At 39.5% G+C, this 23,971-nt stretch overlaps 1 protein-coding gene across 1 annotated transcript in view; it reads right to left on the bottom strand.

Annotated features, from left to right (window-relative positions):
* Window positions 1–963: 963 nt before the first annotated feature.
* The window catches only part of snrka (SNF related kinase a), a 65,654-nt gene continuing 42,646 nt past the window's right edge, over window positions 964–23,971 (bottom strand). The window contains exons 4-8 of the mRNA XM_040117135.1: window positions 20,081–20,293; window positions 13,601–13,735; window positions 6,309–6,507; window positions 5,957–6,066; window positions 964–5,398 (exon numbers count right to left, since the gene is read on the bottom strand). Coding sequence (XP_039973069.1) covers window positions 4,201–5,398; window positions 5,957–6,066; window positions 6,309–6,507; window positions 13,601–13,735; window positions 20,081–20,293 — 1,855 coding nt within the window. The 3' untranslated portion in view covers window positions 964–4,200. The remainder of the gene's footprint in view (window positions 5,399–5,956; window positions 6,067–6,308; window positions 6,508–13,600; window positions 13,736–20,080; window positions 20,294–23,971) is intronic.

The raw sequence follows: 23,971 nt of genomic DNA, 5'->3' as shown, positions 1-23,971 counted from the left end.
AATGCCTGTCTCAATATTTGTTTTTATATGCTCACAGTCCTCTGGTAAAATCTATCGAAATTGTTGTGGAGAATAAAGTAGATGGAAACCTAAGGAACTCTATGTAAACCTATAAACAAAGAAATGAAATGTGTCCAGCTGTACCTGCTGTATGTTTTTACTCTTATTAGATTTTACTGCTGGAGGCCTGAAACATGCTTCACACCATCAGTCTAACCAGTGTTAGTTCCTGCTTGAAGCTCCACAGCGTTTGTGTGAAGAAAGTAAGAGACACATTCATAGAAATAACCGCTCTGAATAAACTTGGAGCTTCTGGAAGCTTGTGGGTAATTTGATCGGCGAGACCGAGAGCTGCGTGTGCCAAGCTTCGAGAGTAAACCTCCTCAGTGTCATGTAGCACATCAATCACCAGTAACTGCTTTTCAGCACTTTCAATGACCTGGGTCATAGCCTCCGGTCTATGACCTGCATGGCTAACTGTATCTCAAGCTCACTGGTCAAAGATGAATTTCGTGGTTTAATGCTGCAGTAATCTTTTTTTATTTATATATAGATGGATCATATGACTTTTATGTCAAAGGGCTCACTTGTAGTGATGAACCCACAGTGACTTATCAGCCAACTCTGCAGTTTCCCTCATTCTAACCTCTTTCAGCTAATCATTTTGATTGTCTGGCCCACAACTTTACTTTTTTAGCCCAGTCTCACCATTCTCATCTCTAGTTATAGCTGGTGAGTCAAATATCTTTCTCAGGAGTTGGTGGAGACTAAGAGTGAATATTGGACTAACATTTATCAGGTGGACACAAACGCTAGAGCTAACAAAATGCTAATATTGCTCTGTGTCTGCTGGGTGCGGAAGCAGGCAATAGTTTGCTAAAAAAGTCAACAGTCATTCTCACCCAGTTGGATCCAAATCTAACAAGAAAGACTCAGAAGACACATATGAGACAGTATTCCACATTTTATTTTTGGATATTACCATAGCTATATGTAACATCTGACAACAGGTATCAACTACGGATTAATACACTGAATATTCTTGCCAGTTCCAACTCATCTTTTTTTCTTTCTCTTCTTCTTCTGTTGCTTTTTGGTCCAATAACATTTCTGCAGCTGACTCTCTCTCCTCTCAGTGTCATTGAATGTAAAACATTGAAACACATGCACGTCATTCACCTGGACACAGCTGAGTAAGACAACAGTCAAAGAGACCTGACTATGAATAGAATCGTGTCTTTTTTCTCACACGGCTTTATTTTTAGCTGAGACATCCATACAGTATTACTAATTATCATAAGGCTAGATTACTGTACAGCTATGCACCAAAAGGTTCACTCCGCTGTTCTAGATAGAGAGAAAGAGCACCATATTTACAACTCTATTTACATTTGGTTTTCAAAAAGGAAACTCGGACAAGAACCATAGAGTGAAAAAAAAATATTTAAAACACAGCTTTCCTTTTTTTTTTCTTTTCAGTCCAATGTGGCCATTGTAAGGCTGCACAAGTTTGGATTTAAAAAAATGAAACTAATGAAGAATGTTTCTGTACAGATAGCTGCAACACACAGTATAGCTTATTGCCAATGCCCTTAAAGAATCTCCCCATTTCCCCTTTCCTCTCTTGCATTTGTTCATCTCTTGGCCAGCTCCGTTACGGCTGCAAGTCATGAGCGTTTTCTCCTGCACAGGTGAGCTCCTACTGATTTACCTGGTGCCCATACTTTTAACCAATGAGACTTCACACATGCCCCCGTCAACATTCTAAAACAGCAGATCGCTCAAATAATGTACACGTTTTAAAAAATAAACTTTACTTTTAAACATACTGTATATACATACTCAACATATGAGTCAACACACTGCACCCACATGTGCATTGAGTTTTGGGTGACATGTGAGTGCAGGTGGGACTAAAAGAAGCTAGCAGAGGTCAAATTAGAACAAACTACTTGGGTATTCGTAGTGTGTTTGTGTTTCCAGAGTCAGACAACAAATATTCTATAACAGCAACTACAGCAACGCAATGTCATGAATAAAAAAATAATACCTCATTTTTAAATATATGGACAGCAGTAACATTTCCAAACTTGGTGGAGATGAGCATTGATGCTACAGTCAACAGAATCACCCGTTTGCTGCAACAGAAGAGTGCACACAATTCAATACATCACCAGTTTTTCTTTTGCTTTCCAATTTAAAAGCTCAACTGTGTTGCCTCCCTAAAGAGACACCTGTCCAAATTTAAAGGGTTGTGACCAACAATTTGTTGCAAGTAATGTGAGTGAATTGAGCTAAATTCATACTAGTAAAATTATATTTTTTAAAAACAAAAACAAAAAAACAACAACATAAAACAGATTGAGTGCAATATGGAGTCCAGACAGGAGTAACAGGTCACTCAAATTAAAACCTTTCCTCTTCCCTTCACCAACAGAAGTGGTCAAAGTATCCTGAATCCAGCATCTCGCTAGCTAACACTCAGAGAGACCAGGGGTTAGAGGAGAAGGAGGGAGGGAAGTATGTTGTTCACAGGAGTGCTAGTGTGGTCTGTTAACTTGGAGATCTGGGCTTTCCTCCTCCTCTCAGCTGCCTGCTTCTGTACGGCACTGGAACTACTCTAACAGTTCGTTTCAAGTGCTTGTTTTTTAAACTACTGTGCACTACGACCACCTACTGCTAAGTACAGCAGAATATTAGGATCATTGGTAAGATGGAAAAAAAAAATTTGAGTTTTTGAGAAAGAAGTAATCTGATGAGAATTAAGTTAATAATAAGTCAATACTACAAGAATGAAGTCATAATTAAAGAATTAAGAAGAATTACAAAACTAAGGTGTAATTCTTTAAGAAAAAGCCATATTAATTTAAGAATAATGTTATAATTTGGGGAGAAAATCCTATTACAAGAAAGCCGTAGTTTTACAAATATGTCTCAGGATATTTCAAGAAAAAAGTTATAATCTTAAGAGTGATTTTATTAAAGCTACAGTGTGTAACAGTTTTCTAATATTGTGTTATTGAAATATGCTCCAAAACAAGCCTTAATGGGAAGAGCTGCTGTCAAAGGCTTCTGTGACCCAGGCTCATTGAACATCCTGGCAGCAGTAACAGCAGAGATATTCCCGCTAAAGTCTTCTAACCAATCAGAGAAGGCCAAAGTCAGGGCTGGGAGCTCACAGCTGTCAATCAATACGTGAACGCGCCTCTGATCTACTGCTCCTCTCACACTGACGCTTCAATCGAATATTAGCTGCTGGAAGACGTCGCCATGGGTGACTCACAGGAGTGTAAAGGAGCAGGGAGAGGGAGGGCAGACAGCAGCAGAGTGGATGATGAGAATAAATTGTAATTTCAGAAGAAAAGTGTCACCTGGAAATCTTTACTCTTGAAATGACTTTGTCTAAAGTAATAACTCTAATCTCAAAATAGCATCACTTTTTTCCCAAAATGTCGATTTTCAAAATATGACTTTGATTGTACATTTATGACCTCATCTTGAAATATTACAAATATTTTTGTAAAAATACAGTTTTATGTCATAATATTATTTCTTTTTCTTGTAAATTTATGACTTCATCTCAAAATAGTTCCGACCTTTCCTGCAAAAAATAGAACTTTTCTCGCAATATTATGTTTTTTGGGGGAAAAACTACAACTTAATTCTCATTTTGACTCTGTTTTTTTCCCTTCCCACTGGCCCCAGTGCTGGACTTCTACCACTGTGTCTCCGATCCTGACTCTAGCTACCATCAAATCAAACCTTCCACAGTGTAAGATGCTCTAAAACCAGCATGTTCTTATTAAGAATAAAAAAAAAAATTAGTTCCACTAATCTGAAGAGCAGTTGAGGGAATAAAAAGAAGGATAAAATGAAAAAAATTGAAAAAACACCAATAAATGGTTAAAGTATCAGCACAGGTCAAATAAAACAAAGTGACAGTGAGGAGAAGTGGAGCAATGCAGAGCTCAGAGACAAAACAAGACTTTAAGACAACAGCAGAAGGCAGGTGTGTTGATGTTGAGGTGATGTGAGGTGAGGTCAGCTATCTGCTACAGCTAAACACAAGACAACAACGTCCAAAGGTGGAGTAGTGTGTTCAATAAATGATCTGAAGGAGATGAAGAGGTCAGAAAAGAGGAAGGGCTGCGAGAGAGATGAAGGAGTGAGCAGGATGGTTTTCAGCTGAGGGTCAGAGCTTCAGATGACCTGGCAGCAGCTGGCTGGAGCTGAGGTACAGAGCAGGCCATCCCTGGAGCCTCCGCTGCGCTGGATGTTAACAGAGATGGTCTTCTCACACAGAGGTAGTTGAAGCATGCCGTTTTTCAAAGCGCTCAGATTGCTGTGAGCGTTCCGGTCACCCGGCCCCACCTGCAGGCCGGGGGGGTCGTGCAACGCTGTTTTGCGGTGGTGGTGGTGGTGGTGGTGGGCGGAGTGGGTGCGAGGCAGGGCAGTTGCGGTGGGCAGGGTGATGGTGTCCAGGCTCCCGGTGGAGCCGATGCACATCCTCCAGGCTGATTTCTCCTGGATTTTCACACTCCCTCCTGAGAGACTCCGAGGGTCTATGATTAACTTCCCCCCATCACCTCCTCCAGCCCCCCCACCTCGACCCCCCCGCCCTGCGCGGTGGTGCTGCAGCTGGGAGCTGAGGCACAGACTCATCAGCTTCAGACTCTCCACCAGCTCAGTGCTGCGGCTCACTGTGCGGGAGGAGCGGGACAGAGAGTTGAAGGAGGGGTTAGTAGTGCTACTGTTGTTACAACAACTGGAGGGGCTGTCTTGTCCTTTATTACCCCCTCCTCCTCCGCCACTCCCTCCTCCACCACCGCCACCCCCTCCACCTCCATTCCCACCCCCTCCAGGTGGACTCCCCCGGTCTGGACCAGAGTTGCCCCCTCCCTCTCCGGGAGGCTTTCCCTGCCCCGAGCTGCTCCCCCCCCCATTACCCCCCGAACTGCCGGGTGGCCCTTCACTGCTGTCCCTTCTGTTCCAGCCGTAACCAAAGCCCGAGTCCTTATCCAGACGTCTCCGGTGGCTCTCTGAGTCGTCGTCGCTGGTCTCGGAGCTGGAACACGACGACCCCCTCCCCTGGCTCTTACGTCGGTGGTAGCGCTTCTGTGTGGACCCTGGGGACGAGGAGGAGCTGGCCCCAGAGCTCAGACTGGTGGCGTTCCCGGCCATGTTCATCTTGAGACGGCTGAGTTTGGGTGGCAGACCCTCGTCCATGTCGAAGTCGTCGTCAGACTCCCCTTCCTCCTCGAAGATCTGGTTGAGCACCGGGGCACTCTTCCTGGAGGTGAGGCGGTTGGTGATGGAGGGAGGTTTACGACGCAGGATCACCTGGGTTGGGAGGGGAGACGGCTCCTGCTCTTCCTCCTCCTCCTCATCCTCCTCGACCCTGAGAAACAATCAGACATTAAATTTTTTATTGTAGCAGAACAGGATCATAAAGCATATATACTCTTTGTCAGCAACACAGACCCACGCAGTTTCAAGTTTTAAAGGATTGTATAGACCTGTAAATACCTACTTGGGTTCCAAACCTTGTACCTAGAGCTGAAATGATTAGTCGATTAATCGCTTAGTAGATCAACTGAATCACTGCAATTATTTATTAAGTGACAATTGTCAAAAATTCTCTTTCAGCAGGTTCCAGCTTCCTAAATATGAATATTTACTCAATATATTCCTTAAATCTTTGAGATGTCATATTAAGCTACGATTTTTTGAAATTTTCTGCGGACTAAAATTTGATCAATAGAAAAAAATAATCAATAATGAACATAATGAAAATAATCCTTAGTTGTACCAATAAAAACAGATACTTCATTTTTTTTTTCAGTGACAATGGACTTGAAAAATACTTAAATTAAAAAAAAAACAAAACAAAACAAAAAAACAACAAAACAACTTCACACATGAAACTTCAATAAAAACAAATCCCATTGGATCAGACCTGAAAAGGCAAGTTCGCTGCTTGGCTGCTGCTGAGGTGGAGGGACTGGGGGCCCTGATGGTCCCAGAACCAGAGCCAAGAGCAGGGCCTGAGGTGGCAGCACAGGCTCCCTGGAGTGGGATTTTTTTTTTTTTTTAAAAACAACCAAATGCATTAAAATAAATTAGAAACAGGCTGTTATGTGTACAGTACATTCGACAGCAGAAACTCTGAGAGGACAACTTTAATCACGTAGCTGTCCTTAAAAATATTGCAAACAAATAAAGTGAAATAAACAGAGGCAAATGTTACTGAATTTTGTTTCCCCAGTGGAATAAAATTAAAACTCAAAGTATGATAAGTATGTGTGTACCTGTGCTGGAAGTCCTGGAGATTCCATCAGTGTTTCCTCTCGTCTGCCCAGCTCCATCATGCCTTTAGAGCGATGTCCATTGAGCAGGTTCTCAGCGCTGCGAGCCGGAGACTGGGGGCCTCCAGCATGGGAGATGGAGGATGCTGCCAAGCTGTCCTCTATGTCCTGGTGCATATCCACTCTGGTGGGCCAGGACTGCCTGCAAAAACAAACAAGACAGAGGAGATTAAAATTGGCGTTTAATTTTTCATCAATTCTTTGTTTTCAATCCTTGCTCTGGCAGGAACCTTCACTGCTTTAAACACAAGGTTTATCAATTTATTTCCTCCTCACGTGACTTGCGAAGTTATCAGCAAGTGTCATAAAAACTAGATGATACAGACCAATTTAGAAAGTATGCATGGGAGGAAAGAAGACAGGGGAAGGAGATTACACACGAAACTTCAATGATGTATTCAAGTTGTTGTACTGAAATATGCAAATGTTAGACTACAGTACAAGTTGTCTGACACAAATGGGATGAATACATCAACCTCCTCAGTGAAATCATGACGTAACTACACTCCACTATGTTTTTTGTTTTGTTTGTTTTTTTAGGAAATCAACCCAACAGATGTGGTTCTGATTACAGGTCATTTATGTCCATGCTTGTGATTTATTCAGTGTTTGTAATCACTGAATAAAGCTACTGTACAAAGGCAAACAGTTTTCATTGTTAACTACACCACAGCTCCTCTATTCAATGACGGTGAATAATGTACCAATTAAACACAGTCTGCCAAGACATGGAAGAAAAGACAGACAGGCCTGTGAATGTCAGCTGGTGTTAAAGCTGAATTTACCATTATACCTGAGCTAATGTTTGAGATAATGTCACCCTGTCTGTATAATAACTGAAACCCTGAAGCTGATAGGTTGAAGCATTTCTCTGAACAACACATAAAATATAAAATATAAAAAATTATGTCAGCCCATGGAATAATCATCGCCTGTGTTATTACTCATTATGTAACCACATATACAGTATATTTCCTACTGTGATGGGACAATGTCTGGATTTACAGTATAATCAAAGCGATCTAGACCTGTATTTATGACCAGAGATAGTACAGTAATTGCATAGAGCAAGGTAATCACTGTCAGCTTTAATTCTACTAAAATAACAGCTGCAACAATCCAGTATCCTGTATCAGGGTCTTTCTACAGTGCATTCAGTAAGTATTGTTATGTTGCAACGTTATGCTGCAACATAAAAAACAACATTGAGTGTAGATTGATGAGGGTGTGTTTTCCCTCATCAATCTACACTCAATGTCTCATAATGACAAAGCAAAAAAAGAATTTTGGAAATTTTGCAAATTTATTCAAAAGGAAAAACTGAAATATCACATTGATATACAGTGACAGGAAAAAGTTTGGGTATTACAGGTCAACATTTTTTAGACAATTTTTCCATGAACAGGGCTGTCTTGCATACACTGCTCTTCTGAGGACTATCCACAGATTTTCGATGATATTTAGGTCTTTCAAAATAATAAAAAAGGAAAAGGGCCCAAAACAGAAGTTTGGACACCCTGAAGGGTCAGTGATTAGTAACACCCTCTTTGGCAAGTATCATAGCTTCTAAACACTTTTTAAAACACTTTTAAACACTAAGCTTTTTTCTAGCCATTCTCCCTTTCTTGTTTGAGGTATTTTCACCCATTTTCCCTTGCAAAAGGCTTCTAGTTCTATGATATTTCTTGGGCCATCTTTCATACACTCCTCTTTTGAGGACTATCCACAGCTTTTCGCTGATATTTACTTCTGGCAAAATCTTCAGCGTGCTCCTCTTGAGGTAGTCCATTGTGGATTTTGAAGTGTGTTTAGGATCATTATCTTTTTGTAGACATACTCTTTTCATCCTCAGCCTTTTTGTAGACACTGTGATTTTTGTTGGTATTTAATTGAATCCATTCTTCCCTCCACCAGTGAAAAGTTGCCTGTGCCGCTGGCTGCAACACAAGCTTATGAGCTTGTGTTGCAGCCAGCGGCACTATATGATCCATCTATCCACCCCAGTGTGCTTTTTTTTTTTTTTTTTTTTTTTTCATGTTCTTCTTTTTTTTTTTAAAAAAACCTTACTACTTACTAAAAATAAAAAAAAATATTTTTTTCAAATTTCATCAAAAAAAATGCAAAATGCATCAGGCTTGCTTTTAGATGTCCCTTTGCAAACTTCTGGCACTGAATTTTGTGGTGAGGACACAGGAAAGGTTTTCTACTGATGACTCTTCCATGAAGGTCATATTCGTGCAGGTGCTGCTGCACAGTAGAGCAGTGCACCACCACTCCAGAGTCTGCTAACTCTTCCTGAAGGTCATTTTGAGTTAAACGGGGGGTTTTAATTTGCCTTTCTAGCAATCCTGCAAGCAGTTCTCTTGGAAAGTCGTCTTGGTCTTCCAGACCTCAACTTGACCTCCACTGTTCCTGTTAACTGCCATTTCTTAATTAAATTTCAAACTGAGGAAACTTCTATCTGAAAACCCTTTGCTATATTCTTATACCCATCTCCTGCTTTGTGTGTATCAATTATTTTAATTTTCAGAGTGCTATGCGGCTGTTTAGAGAAGACCATGTCTGCTGATTGTTGGGGTAAGGTTTGAGAAGTCAGAGTCATTTATAAAGATTTGAAATTTCCATCACATGGCCTTTCCTAACAATGATTGTGAACAAGCCACAGCCCTAGCAAGCTAAGTAAGGTCTGAGTCTTGGTAAAAGTTATCTATATATAGTTATAGTTATCTATATAGGTCCTTGGGCTGCCTGCCCAGCCAAACTGAGCAATCGGGGGAGAAGTGCCTTGGTAAGAGAGGTGACAAAGAACCTGATGGATGCTCTGGCTGAGCTCCAGAGATCCTGTTTGGAAATAGGAGAAACTTCGAGAAGGACAGCCATCACTGCAGCAGTTCACCAATCTGGGCTTTAGATTTAGATGGAAGCCTCTCCTCAGTGAAAGACACATGAAAGCCCGCTTGGAGTTTGCAAAAAATCCCCTAGCGGACTCTCAGACTGTGAGAAATAAGATTCTCTGGTCTGACGAAACCAAGATTGAACTGTTTGCCTCAATTCTATGCATAATCTCTGGAGGAAACCAGGCACCGCTCATCACTTGCCTAATACCATTCCAACGGTGAAGCGTGGTGGTGGCAGTACCATGACATGGGGGTGTTTTTCTGTGGCACAGGATAACTGATCAAGGATGAGGGAAAGCTGAACAGAGCAAACTAAGAGATATCCTTAATGATAACCTAGTCCACAGCACTCAGACTTTGAAGAAACACTATTGAAGAAACAGAAGCAGAGATATCCTAACTTTTAGTCCCTAATAAAAGTCAAGAACCACAACAATAGATCCTACATTTCCCATAGTGCAGCTCAACAGCATTTTACGTTAGACTCTCCCTGCCTTTTAAATTCCCACTTCTTTCAAACTTTATGTTTCCAGTTTGGAAAATAGGCTTTCTGTTATAAATGTCAAGGCTCTGGCGTGCAAGCTGAGATAATCCTGATGATATCACTATGACATCATGAGGGTTATTTTTCTCAGACATGACAAAGCTCCTCCAGATCCACAGAAGACAATATACAACTGTTTTCAAAGGCTGAGTAGTGACAAGTAAACTTAACTTGATCTTGATGTGTAAAATCAGTGAAATGACCACTCAATTTCAAATGTCCTTAAACTGAACCTCAAGTTACCTGTCATTACTTCCATGTCACCTTTCATACAGGTGATGTGATACTTGTTGTGGTGGAGTCTGTTACCACTGCACCTGCATCTAAATTTGTCTGATAACAATTAACACTGAATAACTGCTGGTTCTGTTCTGGCTATGGGGTTTTATACAGTTTCTAAAGCTCAACCATTAAAACTTGATCCCGGATGTTTGTCAGATTCTTAGCCTTGACTTACCCTTTAATTTACAGTCTGACCAATGCTGAATTTTTGAGGGTGATAATGGTATTGTTAATTGAGAATTTAAAAATCCTTTAACGATATATCGGCAGATATTCCTTCTACATCATAAACGCATTATATAAACAAGCATTTTTGATAGGAATCCCTTAAATTTGGTTATTACAGAATTGTGACGAAGCTTTGTACTAAGTGGGACTTTTTACAGGGTGGAAATCAACATGTCAGTGTTCTTTGGTGGAAAAACTATGTAATGGAGAGATTTTTCCTAAACAACCATCGTATTTTTGACCATCGTATACACAGACACCAATACATCTGCAATAAGCTACTGCTGACCAATATACTGGGTTCTGCTCCAGGAAAAGGATTTTGAACCTCAACATATTTTGAGTAATACACAAAGTCTTTCTGTAGCACTGACATTCAAGTATCAAAAACTATCAAGTTGAGCTGACACTGAATGCTTGGTCAGATTTTTTGCCTTGTTTATTTATTCTTTGTATGGTTGTTTCCTGATTATTTATTTAATGTTAATTGTATAGTTTACTTATTTATTGTGCCATTAAAAAACAAATCAGTTATACAAAATTAATATTTCACCTCACTAATCCTGTAAACTATATGCTGTATTTTTGCTGGTTGCGTTAAGACAACACAGACATTTGAGTTTGTAGTTTTTGTAACTTTGTTTTTCAGCACAGATATTTCCAAAAGCAATTTTGGTGTACTGTGGATTCAGATTCTACCTCAAAACTTCTCTTACTTGATCTAATTATGGATTTTAATACCATATATCATTGTATACTCCTAGACAGATTGGAAAACCAAATTGGTGTCTGAGGACTGGCCCTGACACAGTCTTTTCTGAAAGAATACAGTGTGTTTCCTATAAAAATACTACATCAATGTTTTCTGATGGGAAATATGGAGTATCCCAAGGCTCTTTACTTGGCCTTCTGCTTTTCTCTCTTTATATATTACCTTTTGGCCAAATTATTCACAGTTATGGAATTAATTTCCACTGCTATAGTGATGATAATCAGCAGTAAAAGATGCCCCTTCTAAAATTACCAGGTTAGAGGCCTGCTTGTCTGCTGTGAAAAGCTGTATGTCACAAAATTTCCCGATCCTTAATTCAGATAAAATAAAATATGCTGGTCATTGGCTTGGTCCGACAGAGACATCAGTTTGAACAAGTAACAGTAACTCTTGACAAATGCATGATTTCTCAAAGTATGACAGCCAAGCATCTTGGTTTTACCTTTGTTCAGCACATTAAGGACATCACCAAGACTGCCTTTTTCACCCATATCACATATCACATATCACACAAAATTTGGTCTTTTCTGTCTATTGCAGATGCTGAGAACCTAATTCCCCCCTTGTGTCATGAACACTTGATTATCGTCCAGGACTCCAATCCTCTTCTTTGACTCTCTCTCTTTCCCTTGTGTTCATGTTGTCTTTGTCTCTCTCTCTCTCTCTCTCTCTCTGTGCTAACAGAGTGAGAGATTCATATATGCTTGCAATGTATATTTTTGTAATCCTGATTGTCCATACTGTAAATCTACTATGTGCTCAATTCTCTAGAAACAACAACTATAACTGTCTGTCCATCCTAGAAGAGGAATCTCTCTTCAGTTGCTCTTCCTAAGGTTTCTTCCATTTCTTTTCCACCGTTAAAGGCTTTTTCCTTATCCAATTCGAGGGTGTAGGACAGGGTGTCGTACGCTGTACAGGTTGTTAAACCCCTTGAGGCAAATTTGTGATATTGGGCAATATAAATAAAATTGACTTGAGTTGACTATCTTCTGCACAAGGATGACAGCACAGGAGGCTACAGATTAATTTCAACAGAGTTCAGTAACACCAGGCTGTCCTAATATTGTTCCACTGAACAGTGGTAGGACATTTCTTCAACTTTGTCACGGGTTCAGATGCAGCGGCCTCTTGCAGACCAAATATTTCTGTGCGTTTGTCACTTTTACATGTTTTCAACATAAAAAAGGAAAACCTTTTATGCAGTAAAACTTAGCTACAGCTGACACTCTCTCCTGGAGATCGGCAGTTCACACTGAGGTCCATGAGGAATGACATTTGGTTTCCCTGTATGTATGTAAATGTGGAAATGACAATAAACCTGAACCTCAACCGGTTGCTATGTACACAAAGATTCGGGTTTCAATCTCCACTATGGGCAGACATATTCTTGTGTCTGGCCTTAGCAGTAGCTGCAACAGCACAGGTGGCATGTCTCAACACTTTCTCTTCAGCAAATGCATTCCATTTGCTCACATGATGTATGTAAAGCGTTCTGCTGGATATTCATTCAATCATCAGGATTTCTCAGGCATATGGATGCTCAATATCCTTCTGTAGAGCAGAAAGAGAAATCTGGAGAGAGCTGTGCCAGTGTTTCATAACCACAGCTTTCCTGCTCCTCATTCCTTTCTTCCTTATTTGTTCCTCTCTGTCACTCTTCCTTTTATAACTTTACATCATCCAACTCTCCTCTTCCTTTTAAAAGGGACAATGTTGGCAAGGAAGCAAAGAAGAAATACTTACACAGCTAAAGGGATGAAATAGGATATATTTTCTTCGATTTTAGCATTATGATGACTGACTGGAGATAAACCTTCATCACTTACCTCATCAGGGGAATTGGAAGAATTTATAACATTACACTCGGTTAGAATAAAGGTGGAAAAACTGAGAGACTAAGGCTAAGATTTAAAACATTGTGAAGAATCTTTTATTAGTTAATTAATTAACTATTTCCTCCCCAATTTCCTCTACTCTGGCTCCCCTGAGCCCCTGAACCCACCAGGTGAACCCAGAAGTGGAAGTGAAACCTTCGGAGATCTAACCCAGTCTTGAGTAACTCTGGCTGAAGCAAGACAGGCTGGAGTGTAAGGCAGTGGAGCGAGATAGGTCAACTACCTTCTTCTCTGCTCATACCAGTGTTTCCACGGTATACACTATATACAGTGTGCCTTGATGATGAAGACTCTGCATAGGGCGTTTAATTTGAAACAACAGATAAAGGAAGTGGAACCATGTGGTGCACCTGGCCAGGCGAGAGGGAGAGAAAGAAAGAACAGAAGAAGAAAGAAGAGAGAGAAAGGTAGATTAAGTGATTAAGATAACGTTAAGTGAGACAGATTTTTGCACGCACCACCCAGGTACAACAAAACCCTTCGTTGTCGGACTGGCCATCGGGAGCACCAGGAGAGGCAAGGACAAACCCTCTCCTTAATGTTGTAATGCTTGCTGTGTCATTGTAACAAGTTATTGATCTGACTCTGTTTTTAAAACTTGCATTGTCCTTTACCTGAAGTGTGCCTTGATGTTGCTGGGGCTAGATGAGCGGGTCTGGACCTCCTTCTCCTGCTTCTCCCTCAGGATCCTCTCTGCTAGCAGGTAGTATGTGGCTGTGATGTGGTTGTATTTGTTGGTCTCGAGGGCTCTGAAACAATCAAAAACAATCACATTAGGGATGTATACAAATGGAAAGCATATTATATAGAAAACAAGACATAAGGGAAGGGGATGAACAGAGATAAGGACAGTAATTAATTATATGTTGATCGACTAATCGGTTAACTGTTGCAGCTCTACATCTTTTCAGGACAACTTTAACATAACAACAAATGCAACAACACAAAAGGACGTGAATTATTTCAACAACAGAAGAAATTTTCACAGGATAACAGCAGACCAAATAGCACCTCTTTCTCATAGCATATCTTTTTCCTGGGGGAAAATTTAATTTATGTACAAGATCATTTGGAGCCTCAACTTGTAGTTGGAGAGAGCTGTGCCAGTGTTTCATAACCACAGCTTTCCTGCTCCTCATTCCTTGGAAACCTTGCAGCAACCAAAACAATAAAACAAAACAGTAAAGGATATGTCCCAGCAGCAGCACCGATAGTGCATGTCAACTGCCATCAAATTAATTTAAAGCGGTGGTATTTATTCTATGGCTTGGCTGAATACTTGATGGTTATTATTTACTGAGAGATGTGCATCCATATTCCCCAGTATGCCTAGCTAATAACCATTTTAAATTCATCGTGCCATCGTACCCATATATTGTCTGGACTGGTCCCCACAGAGGTTTCTACCGGGAAGCATTTGATTTCGTTTCTGCGCTATAAAGTTACCTTTTCCAAGCTGCAGTTTATAAACATCATTTCCCAGTGGCTTTTATCAAACATAATAGTTGTATTTCACTCTTACTTTTGTCAGGCACATACTCTCAGAACACAGCCCTGGAACTGGCTGACAAGCAAGCAAAACACAGATATAAGAAGAGTTGCTCTGCCCAGTGAGGTTAACAAGACAGACAGACTAGAGGGAGATGCACATAGCTTAAGCGTTACTGTTATCTGCTGACATCAAACTTGGAGACGAGAGAACACAAGTTTACGTGACTTCTGTTTCCACAATTCAATCTCATTGTTTTTTTCTTTTCTTGACCAGAAGGATAGTTAATAATATTCAAAGTATGCAAAAGTCTCACTAATGACATTATTCAGTGATAGTTTTATGTTAAAGTCAATAAATTAATATTCAGTGTCCCTGTTTGTGCATGGAGGCACTGTTTTTACTTTTAGCCCAAGGCACAAGTAATTTCCATACTATTATGTAAATAACCCAGTGCTCTAGGTTCAGAACTGTAGATGTATTTAGAGGAGCTACAATATGTTGTATTCTGATTAAATCATTGAACATAGTTCTCTTTAATCATGCATGTGGTGACCAGTGTTGAGCAGTAACGCATTATTTAGAAACAGTTACAGTCATGTGATTACTTTTTTCATTAACGAGTAGTGTAAGGGATTATAATTTGAAATTCAGTAACGACATTACAGTTACTAATCCCAGTAACGCCCCGTTACTTTGATATTTGGGGGTCGGCTCGTTCGCTGTTTTACCTGGAGTTTGATGAATGGTTAATGTCAGTTTGGTCTCTCTGTGTTAAATTGGCAGACTGGTTTGGGATGTGGCTGAAGTGTGAGGTATGCGGTAGCCTCTACCAAAAGAGGAGAAATGTGACTCCAGATAATTCCAAAATTATTTTGTTGTTATGGCTAGCTGATACGGCCAATATTAGCCACAGCTACATTTACATTCAGGAGTCAAACCTTTTTTAGAGTTAGAGGGTGAGTAACCACGTTTCTGAGGTCAGGACTTCTGGAGAGCTGTTTGCAGTCAACAAGGCTAAACTCGTTGCTAGATTAATGGAGTTGACAGCTGAATAACGAAAGTAAGGTTAAGAGTAATGTAACGTATTACATTTCCTGCTGAGTATTAGTAATGTAATTACTTTTCAATTAGCAATTCTTAGTGAGTAATTGATTTTTTTTCAAGTAACTTTCCCAGCACTGTGAAACTGTGATGACAGTTTCACAGTGTCTAAGACTGAACAGTTGAACAGAGCAGAGCTACCTTTATTTCGAATTTCTCTAATTTGAACATGCATTTTTTTTTTAAAAACAATTTTTTGATAAGAACATCCTTGTTTTGTCATCTGCAACTGTTTAATTTACTGTTGATCTTGTTTGTTGTGAAGGTAAACTCAACACATTCAACACTGCCATGTTTACCTGCTGTCTTCTTTTAAAATGTTCTGTCTTTCAACTCAGGTCTTTTTGTGCACAACTTGCAAAGCACATAGAAATAGGTGGATGGAAAAGCATTTAATGTTTTTTTATATTTACTGGCCATATTTGTTTGTGCCTGGTATTATTTGAGACTGCCATTTTTGAATATCAGCTTTTAATGGAGAACTTTCTCAGGTACCATTAATTGTTTTATTACGAGCATCAAGCTATTACACCAACGTAACTTATCAGATAAAACCATTAATTTTTTTTATTCATTATATACAGTACATACTACATATGAAATCAACACAATTTTATTTTATAAATACAAAAATAGCTGTGTTACTTGTTAAAATCAAAAAAATATCCAAATGAGAAGACAAAACTATGTGTACTCCAATGGGCATATATTGAGATGTAAAGAATTAAGCAATTGGACTAACAATGAAAGCTATAAATACTCAGCACATGTTCAACTAGCTTTGATTAGAACATAAAAAACGGAGAGAAACTGCAGCTAAACTGTTTCTTCCTTCAGAAATGTGTATTAATAATTGTGGTACAGCTTCATTTAATTAAGTGGGGGCACAGCTGATTGACTAACAGGCCGAGGGCATTGCCAAATCTCCTCTGTAGCTGAGTGAGTGCTGTAGTGAATGAAACTTCCCAGACTAGAGAGATACAGCTTTTTGTAGCACACTGTGTGTGATAGCTAGGCAATGTCTCTGCTGTAAAACACTTCAGCTTATGAAATAGCCACTATATCAGACAGGAGAGTAGAGAATATAGAATAACGCACAAATGTAGTAACACGCCACACACACAGACACAAGAGATCCATCAAAGAATGATGCTCAGTAGGAAAGCATGGCATGTAAAAACTGAGCAACAGATGTACAGTTTCTCTCTCTCGCTACTGTTAGCTTATGAGCTCATACACACTGTATTACAGGATTTATGGATGTGGTGCACCTGTCCGTGTACTATGACACACATACATACTCCCCATTCGTGTGTACACAGTAATATGATGGTTCATTTGTAGTGTTGTAGCTCTGATTTGAACACAGGAAAGACAACAGAAAAGCTGCAAATGAAGACGGTCCACACTCAAAGTGTATACAAGCCCAACTGATTTTTAGGGCTGATGTTTATCCCAATGTGCCATGTTTGGCTTTCAATTACTTTAATTTCTTGTTACTTATCGGTCATTATGAACATCGATACCAATTTATCTCCAATTATTTTAAATTGGCTGTTAAAAATCAGCCTACTAATGAATCCGTTGGGCTCCAGTGTATACTGCATGTGTGTTTCTCTCCGTCAAACCACAGGTAGCTCTGTAGAGGAAGATAAAGGTGAACTGTGAAACAAGGCTGAGAGGAACAAGTGGGAACCTGAAATCACACATTTCAGGATCAAAAATCAACAGCTGTTCCCTCTTTTATTCCTTTAATGTCCTCCAATGCAGCTCTCTTTCTCAGAGTGTAGCAGCATACCAGGTTTCTCTTATAACTGCAGGGGAAGAGAGTCAAAGTATCTTTAACTTAAACAGCTGTCAGCATGCTTTTAGTGTTGTTTTGTGTGATATGGCTCGTCACACGTGAATACAGTAAAGTGAGACAGTAACAGGTTGAGTAAAATTTTATGGACGCACAAAATTGATCAGTGTGACTGCTATCTGTGTAATTGCATGGTGCTGTATACAGGCTGTGAGTCTAGTTTTCACTGATTTTATTCACAGCTGAATTACTTCATAATCTCCCGTTAAGTGTTTTTTACAAAGCCTTACATGGATTTGAAAATACTTTATTCTGTTTGTTCTTCTTATTACATATTTGTGTTGATTAGCAATGACAATGCTGTTGTTTGATTGTATACAGTGGTATGAAAAAGTTCGGGCAGCCCTGGTAAAACTTTCTGTTACTGTGAATAGCTAAGCGAGTAAAAGATGAACTGCTTTCTGAAAGGCATACATTTAAAGATGACACAAAATAACAAAAAAGGAAAAGGGCCCGAAACAGAAGTTTGGACACCCTGCAGGGTCAGTGATTAGTAACATCCTCTGTGGCAAGTATCATAGCTTTTAAAAACTTTTTCTAGCCATTCTCCCTTGCAAAAGGCTTCTAGTTCTATGAGATTTCTTGGGCCGTCTTGCATACACTCCTCTTTTGAGGACTATCCACAGCTTTTCGCTGATATTTATGTCAGAGGACAGTGATGGCCATGGCAAAACCTTCATCTTGCACACCTCTTGAGGTAGTCCATTGTGGATTTTGAAGTGTGTTTAGGATCATTATCCTGTTGTAGAAGCCATCCTCTTTTCATCTTCAGCTTTTTTATAGACACTGTGATGTTTGCTCCCAGAATTTACTGGTATTTAATTAAATCCATTCCTCCCTCTACCAGTGAAATGTTGCCTGTGCCACTGGTTGCAACACAAGCCCTAAGCATGATTAATCCACCCCAGTGCTTAACAGTTGGAGAGGTGTTTTTTTCATGAAATTCTCACCCTTGTTTTTCCAGACATACCTTTGCTCATTGTAACAAAAAAGTTCTATTTTAACTTCATCAGTCCACAGGACTTGATTCCAAAATGCATCAGGCTTGTTTAGATGTCCCTTTGCAAACTTCTGGCACTGAATTTTGTGGTGAGGGCAGAGGAATGATTTTCTTCTGACGACAGTTCCATGAAAATCATATTGTCACTGCACAGTAGAACAGTGCGCCACTCCAGAGTCTGCTAAATCTTCCTGAAAATCTTTTGCAGTCAAATGGGGGTTTTGATTTGCCCTATTTGCAATCCTATGAGCAGTTCTCTCAGAGAGTTCTCTTGGTTTTCATTACAAACTTGAGGAAACTTCTAACTAAAAACACTTTGCTATCTTCTTATACCTTTCTCCTGCTTTCTTGGGATTAGTTATTTTAATTTTCATAGTGCTAGGCAGCTGCTTAGAGGAGCCCATGGCTGCTGATTGTTGGGACAAGGTTTGTGGAGTCAGAGTACCTATAAAGTTTTGAAATTTGCATCACTTGGCCTTTTTCTAACGATGATTGTGAACAGGTCATAGCCCTAACAAGATAATTAAGGTCTGAGACCTTGGTAAAGTTATTTGAGAACTCAATCGGGTGCCCAAACTTTTTTATGGTGCTTCTTTCCTGCCCAAACTTTTTTATGGTGCTCCTTTCCTTTTTTGACTCTAAAATTGTACAAAACAAAAATAATACATTAACCTTGTTTAAAACGTTGAAAAGAATGTTTCACCTTTAACTTTATACCTTTTGGAGATTAGTTCATCTTCTCCTCACTTAATTATTCAAAGTAACAGAACTTTTGACCATGGGGATCCAAACTTTTTCATGCCACTGTACTAATGACAGTCTTGAAAATACTTTTTTAATAGATGTATATGTTTGATATAAGTTTTGAATTGAGAACTCATTTACCCTTTAGAGCACTTAAAAACCTACTTCTAAGTTGTTAGGTAAAAAGGTCAAGCAAAAAAAATGTTTTACTCTTACCATGTCTACATTTTTATACAGTAAATGAAGAGGTCATAATAGGTAAACAAGGCTGTGGATTTGGATTCCCAAATATCCCTCTTGCCAAAATTTGAAGGACACAACCAGAATGTCATTTACAGCTCTCAAACTCATAGATCAACTATGTAAACTGGATTTCCTTAATGTAGTGTATCATCTCATCTATACCAGGAACACACACAAACCAACACAACCCATTGCATTTTTTTAAATGCAGTGCTGTTTTCAATCTGAACTTAGTCCTGGTTTTTGTTAGCAGCCTGGATATGTTTTGAGTCACTGGATGCTGGCTGTTTTTTATACAGAATTACGGAACAGAATTATGTGGATATACTGCATTTTGGGAATGCTGACTGTCATGCTTTACACAGATTGAGTGATCATTCGAGTAGTACTTTCAACTAATTTTCATTCATCATAAATCTAGCTCCTCTGAGGCAGTAAAACATGTTAGGTGTAATTTCCAGCAAAAAAGAAAATATTGTCTTTATCAGCTGGGGGCAGGGTGCAACAGCAAGCCTATACGCAAGCAATGTTACAAACTCTTGCCAACCAAGGGGCGCTAACATTGTGTGCAAAAAATAGTAAGCATGTTTTCCAACTTTACTGTATATTGCAGTTTGTACACTAAAGAGGAAGTGAGACCCATAGCAACTTACTCAACTATGGCTTCTCGGTCGGCGATGTCTCCAAGCACCATGCGCTGGATGATGCTGTTGTGTTCCTCCTCTGACAGGTTCTTGTGGGAGACCAGGGGAGTGTTGTATTTGGTGGCTGGGGATGGATCAACCCCCTGCAGCCAGGTGTGGGTCTCGATTTCTTCCAGGGATGCTCGCCGCTTGGGGTCCCTCTGAAGCATACGGTCTATCAGACTAGAGCCATGAGGAGAAGAGAGGATATGGACAGGAAGGGAGGAAAAAGGAAGAGAGATAGAGAGCACATAATTTAAATTAATCTGAATATTAAAGTCACGGAAGTCCTGTAAAAATATCAGCCAATAACAGCTTTATTGACGTGTGGACAAGGGATGTGGTCGCCATCTGACCAACTGGACATTTGGTTTTGGTTGTTGCTGGTTTACTTTGGTAACCTGAGTAATTTTCTTTGAGCATTTGTCCTGCTTTAGAGTGTAAGGGAGCCGTACCTGGATGTTGGTGTAGGAAAAATTAGCTTAATTTGGGGAAATAATGGCATTAATCAGATTTATTATGATGAACCACTAGAATTATTCATCCAATGATATAATCTCAGAGTCGGCATAATAACACTAATAAATCTCCTCTCTTGGTGATCAGTCAAGAGTGTCTATAACGCACAAATTAACTTTAGGAAAGAATTAACTTGAAATTAGGTAGAACAAGCAACAAAGAATCGGGTTTGTAAGGTGACTAAAAGTAAGTTAAGGAAAACAAAGGCAACGACCACACTACTAAAAGAACGACACAACAACGACACAACAAAACGCTAACTAAACATACAATGATGCTATAGTGAATGAATATATAAATGTAGAACCAGAGTCTGGCAGGGAAATTATGCAACAGGTGAATACGACAAAAGATGTGGCTGTCACTGGAAACAGCTGGTAAAAGCAATGATAAATTGTGATAAGGGATGATAAGTTTGTCCAGTAAAGGCCAGATGCCAGATGCTTAATTGTCTTACTTCTAAGACAATTTGTTAAGTAACTGTTTTTGTTACTAAATAACTACATTGAATGAAAATCTGATGTCCTGATGCCCAGGCAATTACAATGAGACCAAACATCACGTTTATCCCTAATGGTTATTGAATTATTAATACATGAGTTCAACAGACATACAACTTGCAGAATTCTACTATAATTGATAGCAAATCTCTAATGTAGGTAAGAGTACAAATTTACACATTCAAACTATAAGAAAGGTAAGATAGTAATGACGTTGCAGCATTTTGGGAGCAGAGATGTTTCTTTTGATAAGAGTTCTTTGTTTAGAGGAGAGTGGAAGAGAGGCAATCAGAAGGAGGGGGAGTGATGGATGTGTGTTCAGACACACAAATTATAGTAAGACAGTTCCCTCCTTGGTTCTGTCAGTCCTTGGCATTTAAAGGGGGTTTGAATCTTTTTGGGGTAGCTTGGAATGCATCACACCTCAGAAATATCTGAATCTGTTCTGCCCAGAAATATGCTACATTATGTTGAAAGTGAGGACAGATTAAATTAGTTACTTCAGGAGAAACAGGTGTTGCTGGGTCTTGAAGATCCCATCTGCATGCTGGAAATGTGTTGGTGCTGGTTGACTGCTCCCCAGGTGCTAGACAGACACCACCTGCCCTGCTGCCTGCCCCTTCAGCCTGAGGTAAGAGACCTATCAGGACCATGTTGTCAGAACAACTGATGAGTGACTGGGGTGACTGCTGGGCTTTGTTCATCACTATGTTAAGATCGTCACACTCTTGTCATGCAAGTGTTGAACTGTTTGTTTTATGGTGGAATAGGATCAGATTTGTTTAGCTTACTGTTTTTGTTCTTCTATGGAAGTAAAATGAACTTAAGCAGTAACAATAAAATTGTAGTTTTTGGGTTACTTCAAAGGGCATGTTTGGGTGTTCCAATGTAGGACTGGCAACCATTGACTATACAGTGGTGAAATTTTAAGACTAAAGTATACTATATAATCTCTTTGTGATTGTCAATGCATAAATTATGTCCAAATGCTGCTGTGGAAATTCAGGCTACAAGTTCTACCAGCAGGTAGAACTCATGCACCAAGAGGATTTGTCAGCCAAATCAAAATGGACAATGGACTTCAATATCTGGTTGTCTGTGGGAAGATTCGTACAAATGTTTTGATTTTACTGCATCTTTCATCCAGGAATTCATGGTCTTCCACTGTAACATTACAGATCTTCTAGAATCGATTATCTTTATTTCTTTTTTCCAAGCAATATAAAAAAAAACTTTTGCCTAAATCTTTCTGAATTTGGACAATAGCTCTTTAGCAGTGTTTTCTATGTATTTCTTTTATGTGAGTACAAATGGGGAGATGCTGAAAGTTGCCTGTTTGTCATGCAGAGGGGAGTGAATGTAGAGGGGCTTTGCCTATGTGTCCAGTGTCACAGAATTTTAAAGCCCTGACAGTCATTTGCAAGAGGGTTTGTAAATATGCCACCAGTCTCCCTGGGTGAACGCTTTCTTTACATGGTATAGCCAATGTTTCAGATGTCTACTGAACCAGGGTTTGTTGTTCAAGTATAGTTCAATATGTTTTCTTGGTATGTCACATGGTATGTCGAGTAGGAGCAGATGGAGGCATTGGCAATATACGGTGTATAATGTGCTGTGAGAGATGTGTGAGACATTTACTTTGACAGATGCCAGGATGTGAAACTACAGCTGGTCAAGTGGCATCTTAAATTCCACACAAAAGACACTGTTAAAAGCTGCGGTTGCACCTTATTAGGATTAAGTGGGATATGGAATCTAGTAGGCATACTAAAACAGGAAAAAAGCTTAATGCATCAACAAGTAAGCCATCTTTGTCATCTTTATAATAAGACAAACAAATAAGGCACAAATTTGAGGTTGTAGACTTTGTAGATGATAGACTGACGATGAGTAAAAAGATACAATGTGTGTCGATAAAAAAGTGAAACAAAAACAAAAAGCTAAATAAGTACCTTTACTGGGGTAGGGCTTATTATAATATCTGTGCACACATAGACTCACCCACATATTCACACATATAGACTAAAGCTGAGAAAACTGTGCAACCATCATCTAATTTTGGCTCCAGTGAATTAATTTTTTCCAATTCTATCAAATCCTGAAGTGTTGCAGTAAAGTGTAGAGCAGATTACGCAATCAAGGCTACAGGCTAACAGGGTGGGCAGAGCGGTGCTCTGCTATCTGTCAGTCATACTGGTGATTAGTCAGAGCTAGCCAGGCTCCCTGAGGACTACAACCAACAGCAGCAGGAGCAGGGAGGGAGGGCCTGACTATCTGCACACTGACAGCACACAGATAACAAACACTGCACTGCTAAGTTGGTTAAATAACAAATTAAATTTAACAAACATTTTATTTCTCTATATAATAAAGTGAACCTGTATAAAAAAGTGTAACGCACAAGACAGTACAACAGAGTACTCGTGTATTTAAAAAATGACAAATGACACAAAGTCAGCTTGACATGAGAATAAGCGCGGTTTTTACTGCCTCAGAGGAAAAAAATAACAAAAATGGATGTGTGATGGCATTGCTGTTGATCAATACCTATGAATTAATTGTTATTTCACTCCCTATTTTCTTCAACAAGACCTAAACAATGTCAATATTTTGACAAAAGAAGAGGCCTAGGGCTCACTGTGTTTCACTGAATCCAGGAAGCCATTAGGTCCTCTTGAAGATAAAACACTTCTTGCTCTGCCTACTAACTGTTGCAAACTAAGTGTGTGTCATAATTACCTTATAACAATGAACATGGTCAGTGCCGTTATGCTGAAACAAATCTGTAACTGCAATTTTGATCTGTCATTGGCCAGCAGTTGTACGGTGTTTACACTGCTGT

This window comes from Xiphias gladius, chromosome 22 (assembly GCF_016859285.1).
Source record: "Xiphias gladius isolate SHS-SW01 ecotype Sanya breed wild chromosome 22, ASM1685928v1, whole genome shotgun sequence".
Taxonomy (NCBI): domain Eukaryota; kingdom Metazoa; phylum Chordata; class Actinopteri; order Istiophoriformes; family Xiphiidae; genus Xiphias; species Xiphias gladius.
Note: the sequence above shows the minus strand (reverse complement) of the source record. Positions and strands in the feature narration are given on the sequence as shown.